The sequence below is a fragment of the Centropristis striata genome, chromosome 11 (genome assembly GCF_030273125.1).
Source record: "Centropristis striata isolate RG_2023a ecotype Rhode Island chromosome 11, C.striata_1.0, whole genome shotgun sequence".
In the NCBI taxonomy this organism is placed as follows: domain Eukaryota; kingdom Metazoa; phylum Chordata; class Actinopteri; order Perciformes; family Serranidae; genus Centropristis; species Centropristis striata.
In genome coordinates, this window is record NC_081527.1 from 22,495,499 (window position 1) to 22,502,487 (window position 6,989).

General features: G+C 43.7%; 2 protein-coding genes across 3 annotated transcripts; one reads left to right on the forward strand and one right to left on the reverse strand.

The window, feature by feature from the left end:
• Window positions 1–352: 352 nt before the first annotated feature.
• si:ch1073-184j22.2 (dual specificity protein phosphatase 18) lies at window positions 353–4,839 on the reverse strand. The gene is made up of 2 exons (XM_059344607.1): window positions 3,895–4,839; window positions 353–3,228 (listed from the first exon to the last, which is right to left on the reverse strand). The coding sequence occupies exon 2, from the start codon at window positions 3,217–3,219 to the stop codon at window positions 2,611–2,613; it is 609 nt and encodes a 202-aa protein (XP_059200590.1). The 5' UTR covers window positions 3,220–3,228; window positions 3,895–4,839; the 3' UTR covers window positions 353–2,610.
• A 563-nt stretch (window positions 4,840–5,402) lies between these two features.
• On the forward strand, window positions 5,403–6,681 carry sft2d3 (SFT2 domain containing 3). Of its 2 annotated transcripts, none has more exons than XM_059344605.1 (2): window positions 5,403–6,368; window positions 6,470–6,681. In XM_059344605.1, exon 1 carries the CDS (start codon window positions 5,583–5,585, stop codon window positions 6,267–6,269), a length of 687 nt encoding a protein of 228 aa, XP_059200588.1. In that variant the 5' UTR covers window positions 5,403–5,582; the 3' UTR covers window positions 6,270–6,368; window positions 6,470–6,681. The 2 variants fall into 2 exon arrangements, with proteins under 2 accessions (XP_059200588.1, XP_059200589.1); XM_059344606.1 differs by having other exon boundaries at window positions 5,403–6,364.
• Window positions 6,682–6,989: the final 308 nt, after the last annotated feature.

Sequence of the window (6,989 nt, forward strand, 5' to 3'; positions counted from 1 at the left end):
CCGTTTCCGGTTTCCACAATAAAAGCGTTGACATATATGTCACCTATAAATTATTACAATCAGAGAAAAATTTCCTCTTGATTTATCAACATATAAACAGGTCCAGAACATTTATACATGAATAACAATAAATATGTTTATATTAAAGAGAGTTTTGTATGGTGTTATATGTTGCAGATAATTATGTTTATGACATTTAATGTATATGTGAATGTTTCTTATTTAATTTAAACAAACATTTTTTTTATATTTACATCATAATATCAACATATATTGACGGTTTGTGCAGAATATAAACATATATTACATATATATTAATAATATCAATATGATGATAAATGTACATGCTATATATATATATATTAAACACTTTGTGTTCAAGTTTTATTAACAACAGAAACATCATGTTTACAAAAGCTGTCAGATGAAACGATCACAATAATTATAATGTCGTCAGAACCAGAGATGAAACAATAAGAAGAGAAAAACGTGTTTGATTGTTTATAAGTTCAGTCTGCTGAAAGGCGCCCCCCAGTGGCCGGCAGGAGAACGACCAAAACAAAACATCCATTATCCATCCAACCGTGCGGAATATAAATATAACAAACACTGAAACACAGTAATCTTCAGTTCTGTTGCAGCTCTGACTGGAAAGATACCGATTATTAGAAGTAAAGATGCAACTTTTTTTAATGAATCCTCAGAAAACAGTGAGAAATGACTCCACGGTCTCAGAATTATTAATATAAATATAATCAGTGTGTTCCAACAGAGAAACCTGGGGCCTCATGTATCAACGCTGCGTACGCACAAAAACACTGCTTATGCTGTTTTTCAAACACACGCCACATGTATGAAAAGTGAACTCCGCAACCTTTCGAGGTGCTGTGAGAATGTGCGGTGGCACCGCAATCTTTCGTTTGGCAGAAACTACTGTCTTTTATGCTCCATTTAAAACGTGTTTCATATCTAAACTCTAGTTACACACAATTATTTTTATAGTTTATAGCTCTCTGACAATGGAGGAAAAAGGCCGTTTTCCACCATCAATAATAATAAATATGAGGGGATAGATCGTTTTTTTCATCTATTATCATAATTTAGACTTCACCTGCTGCTTACTTGTGCAATGATAGTATGTTGAAGTCTATATGTTTTGATGTTAAGATTGTACATTTTCTTAAGTCTATATATTCTGCTATTTCCACTATTTTTATATATACAGAAATTCCCTCCGGGGATCAATAGTACTTGTGATTTTGATATTGGATGCATACATTTTTGCACAGTTAACCTGCCTTAATTACTGTGTCAATTAAGTGCCGACTGTTTCCCCTTTGGTTTAACATGGAGATGTTAACGCTGCAGTTGCACAGTGATCCATGACCACAGATCCCTCTCCCCGGAGAAAAAACGTGCGTGGGAAATCATTTTAGAATAAGTCAGGTGTTGTGCATATTTTATCCCATATGTGATGTTTAATTGGGACAACAAGTTAATAATATAAACCGATGCGTAAAAATGATTTTGTCACACATTACACACTGGCAGCTCTAACGGCTTAAACTAAGTTAAACAATGGTGGAGTTTTGAAGGAGCGTGTGTTGAGGGACACTTCTGCCATGGTGCGGGTCTCTGATCCGGCTGCGTTAACAGCCACAGTGACACCTTATTGCTCATCCCAGACCTGAGGCAACAAAAAGCTAATTTTTCCTTCCTCCACCTCGGAGATCACCACGTCCACCACGCGCGGTGGCAGTAAGTTGATTTGCCATTGTTTTGTCGATAATCAGCGGGCATGCAGGCGATTTACAGTCATTTGCATGTCATCTGCATATCATTTGTGGGAGGAACCGGGGCGTGGTTGGTGGCTAGTGCATGTGCGCTCAGTTCCACGCTGATTGGGATGTATCACGGAAAGGTGCGCTGAACCTGGCGTAAGCACAGTTTGATACATGTGGAGGTGAATTTGCGTACGTACTTTTCTAGTTTTGGGAGTACGCCATCTTTCAGTATGAAAGCTACGCACTCTTTGATACATGAGGCCCCTGATCATCAGTTAGTTTAAAACCTGAAAAAGAAGAAGAAAACTCTGAACGAGTTTAAAGTCCTTCAGGACCTGAAGAGTCCCTGATGGGTTCAGGTCCCAGAAGATCCACAGCCTGAGAACAACAGGAAACAGTTTGGACCCAGAATCTGAAGTTTCACAAAACAAAGGAAACAAATAAAAACATGAAAACAAGTCTCTCACCATTCTGCTGGTTAGTCCCACCCCCCTTGGCAGATGATTGGTCGGACTGAATCAACGGTTCAGATGATATCCTACAAAAACTAAGTCAATGTTTATGAGCCAATCACAGCACAGACAGAACTGATGTCATACAGAGGGGGCGTGGCTTTAGGTTTCTGCTGTGTTACTCATCAAACAAACATTATGAGATAATTTTTTCATAGACTTCTATACTGTCAGTTTTTGTAGGAAATCATTGGAACCTTCAGGTGAAAATAATACATTTATAATAACGACTGATCTGGAGCCGCCTCGCTGACCTCACATCCTGTCTGGCTGAATTGTGGGTAATATAGGAAGGGGGCGGGGCCTGTCGGCGCTCAGACGCCACCAATTTTGGTTCCTCTTCTTCTCCTGTTGGCCGGCGTCATTGCCGGCGGTCGTGACATCATCGAGGTGCGGGTCATCAGAGGCGACCTGGGAACCAGCGTCAGCCTGCTCGGCAGTGGTGGTGGCGGCTCCCTCTGTGTCAGCGGCTCCTGGGCAGCGGCCACTCTGACGGTGTTCTTGCCATAGAGCCGGCGCTCATACTGCAGCAGCTGCTCCCAGAAGCCCGCATTCAGCCGCACGAAGGGCCGGCGGTCCTGCACCCAGCGGTGCGCCTGGCAGAGCGTCACGCCACGGTATCGCATCAGGTACGCCATCACCAGCGCCGGCGAGCGGCTCATCCCCACAGCACAATGCACCAGCGTGCCGCCGTCACGGTTCCCGTGGATGCGCTCAGCCACTCGGTCAAAGTGGTCTCCGAGGCGAGCGCTCGGCAGGTCGGACACCGGGACGCGCACACACTCCACGCCTGGGAAGGCCGGGGAGGCGTGGCTCAGCGTGGCGTTCACGATCAGCGTGATTCCCTTCCGAGACACCAGCGCCGCATTCAGGGCGTCGGCGCCGCTCAGGAACAGAGTTGGCGTGATCTGAGACACCGACATGACCACGACCTGTCAAACACACGAGAAGAAACTGTTAGCCTAGCTTAGCACAAAGACTGGGAGCAGAGGGAAACTGTTAGCCTAGCTTAGCACAAAGACTGGCAGCAGAGGGAAATTGTTAGCCTAGCTTAGCACAAAGACTGGCAGCAGAGGGAAACTGTTAGCCTAGCTTAGCACAAAGACTGGCAGCATAGGGAAACTGTTATCCTAGCTTAGCACAAAGACTGGCAGCAGAGGGAAACTGTTATCCTAGCTTAGCACAAAGACTGGCAGCAGAGGGAAACTGTTAGCCTAGCTTAGCACAAAGACTGGCAGCAGAGGGAAACTGTTATCCTAGCTTAGCACAAAGACTGGCAGCAGAGGGAAACTGTTATCCTAGCTTAGCACAAAGACTGGGAGCAGAGGGAAACTGTTAGCCTAGCTTAGCACAAAGACTGGCAGCAGAGGGAAACTGTTAGCCTAGCTTAGCACAAAGACTGGCAGCAGAGGGAAACTGTTAGCCTAGCTTAGCACAAAGACTGGCAGCAGAGGGAAACTGTTAACCTAGCTTAGCACAAAGACGGGCAGCAGAGGGAAACTGTTAGTGTAGCATGAAGCTTCTTTTCTCAACAGTCAAACAGTTTTTATCTCTCAGATCATTTCAGTTAGAAACAGAAACTCCTCAGTGTGCGTTACCTGTTTTATTTCTCTGTAGTTTTGATGTTTCTTCCTCTGATCTCAGCTCTGACACACTCTCTCTGAGACCGTAGAAGGTAGTGTGTGTGTGTGTCTCTCTGAGGGTTAATTTTAGTCCAACAGCTGAAAACTGAAGTCATGTGACCTTTCACCAGTAAAAGATCAAACGACAAACTCTGAAACATATTAAATATTTTGTATTTATTTATTTTAAATATTTAAACTCTTCACATGTTAATTATCACACATCAATTGTTAAAATAATTGATTATTTTCTATATTGGTATGTGATTTTATGCTTTATTTCTCTGTTCTCTGTCTCTGTTCTCTGTTCTGACGCAGGTCACTATCAAAGGTCAAACCTTGACTGTAATAAATATCTCTATGCATTTATATTAAGTCAGACAATATGATTTGATACATTGATTGTGTTTGTGTGTTAATATTGATGTAGAAAACTATGATTACTTTAATTACATATTTTCCATTTGCTTAAACTGATTAAGATTCTATAACTCACAAAGAATGACATCCAGATATATTGATGCATAGTTTTTGCTGTGTGTGTATGTGTGTCTGAAGGCCAAATGAAAATCCCGTGTGAAAATGTCTGTAAGTCATAACAAGGAAAAATGTTTGTGCTAACAAGTTTGTTAGTAGATCAGGGCAAGGCCTGGTTTCGGCAGGAAGCAACCAGGTGGCATGACGTGCCGTTGTATGCATTAAAACTGGCGAATCAGCGATCAAGAAGGCGGGACTTCCTGGAAGAAATCAACCAGCATGTTTTGTAAATAATTGTAAGGTTATTTTAATGGGTTCCAGGGAGGGAGTCGTGGTTCAGACTTCACGAACTGAAAACACGTCTGTTTGTATTCAGGGACATGAGTTAATTTTGAACCCGGAGATCTCTGTAAAGTGCACATTTTTTGACGTATTGTAATAAAACTTTTGTTAAACTGAGAAAGTTGGACGTCTCCAGCTCTTCATTTCCCCATCAAAGAATGCGCAGAAAAATGGTGAGGTTTTTTCTGTTGGTGACAGATTATCAATTTTCAAGGTTTCCTCATGCAATTTTTCTAACACATGTTCCTCTGATTACTGCACTATTATAATTATTATGATTATTCATATTATTGAAGAAATTAAACATAATTTCTGTTAAAATACATTAAACTATTGTATAACAAAGATCTTTTTTCTTATTTTCCTATATTTTCTTTCTATTTTAATTTATTACTTTTATTTTTTTAATCAATTTAATTTGTATTTTAAGTCCTGTCACATCTGTCTGCTAAACAATAAAAAATATTTGCTATAAAATGATGAAGCAGTAGCTCCTCAAGGACCAGATATAATAATTAATAAACTCCTGTGGACAGAGGTATCAGTTATTACTGTTCCACAAAACCATTTATATATTTATCTGTGCATATTATTTTTATATTTTATTAATTGTAATGAAAAAATGTATTTAGTATAAAATTGGATTTGTTTGAAATTATTGTATCTATTAGTCACAATTTATTTTATCTCTGATGTTTCTCTGTGCTTTTATTGTTGAACCATCAGATTTATTTTATTCTGTTAGAACTTAGTATGAAAAATTAAAAAACCGGAAGTGCAGAAGCAGAAACAGCCGAAGAAGAAGAGGTCCGCCTGCTAACAGTTAGCCTGTTAGCTCCTCCGTCATGGCGGAACTAAACAGACAGCTGCAGGAGTACCTGGCCCAGTCCAAGGGCGGCGGGGCCCGGACCATCTCCCAGTCCAGCTCCAGCACCACGGTAGACATGGACAACCAGGACCCGGTGACGGGGAGCTGGTTCGGGCGGTGGTCGAGCCCGTGGTCCGGGAGCCGCAGCGGCAGTCCGTCCGGCTCAAACTCCAGCGGGAGCAGCGGGTTTTCCTGGCCGTGGTCGGCCGAGCCGGACCCCTGCCTGCCGGGCATGAGCCGCCGGCAGCGGCTGGTGGCCTGCGGGGTCTGCGTGTCGTTCTCGGCGCTGTGCTTCGGACTGTCGGCGCTCTACGCCCCGCTGCTGCTGCTCTACGCCCGCAAGTTCGCCCTGCTATGGTCACTTGGGTCGCTGTTCGCCATCGCGGCGGCGGCGGTTCTGCGCGGCCCCAGCCGGCTGGCCGCTGGCCTGCCCACCTCCCCCGGAGCCTTGCTCTACCTCTGCGCACTGGGCGGGACTCTATACGCGGCGCTCAGCCTCCACAGCACCGTGTTGACGGCGCTGGGAGCCGCGCTGCAGGTCGCCGTCATCGTCGGGTCCGTAGTGTCGCTGCTGCCCGGGGGCAGCGCCGGGATCCGCTTCATGGGGGGGATGGCGGCGTCCGCCTTAAAGAGGACCGTCACCGGGAAAACCATGCCGATCTGACCGGTGCCCGGGCGTCCCACACCGGGCAGACCTCACTGACCCACTGCGGGGTGACACGGGGGTCAGGGGCCGCTGAGGGCCCCACAGGGACCTCTGTCGGTACATTCCTCTGCAGCCTGATCAGCGAGCTGATTATCGATTGTTAAACCCTGAACCCTGACGTGCAGCACGGACACTAATCCCTGAATTCTGATTTGCAGAACGGACCCTAATCCCGAACTCTGACCTGCAGGACGGACCCTAATCCCTGACCTGCGGGGTGGACATATTGCTACTGTTCAGAGGACCAAATAAAGTTTAATATGTTTGAACTGTGAAACTTTTATTTTCTCTGGTGTACTTTTAATGTTTTTGTGTGAGTGAAGAGATTCTTTAATACTGTAAATAAAAATCTAAACATGTCTTTAATGTATCAACTGTGACCTCTGTACACTCATGTATTATCATTTTCCTTGAGACCTCCTGAAGTGGAAAAACAAAATTTAAAGTAAAAAAAAAAATAAGTGACAGGTTTGTAATCAACATTCAGCATGTTTACTGTCTGAACACTGCAGTTAAATAACTGGATCAGCTGATTGTCCCAAACAGTTCAGTTTTCAGAGTAAATAATAAAACTTTGATATTTGAAGACGTGGAAGGTAAATCTAACGTGAAACTAAAGTGAACTGAATCAAATAAACTCTTCTAGAAGCTTTTAAAAACAACAGAAGTTAATGAACT

Bases quoted from the DNA above. Each gene is read 5' to 3' on its own strand.
- si:ch1073-184j22.2 (XM_059344607.1), bottom strand. From the start codon at position 3,219: ATGTCGGTGTCTCAGATCACGCCAACTCTGTTCCTGAGCGGCGCCGAC.
- sft2d3 (XM_059344605.1), top strand. From the start codon at position 5,583: ATGGCGGAACTAAACAGACAGCTGCAGGAGTACCTGGCCCAGTCCAAG.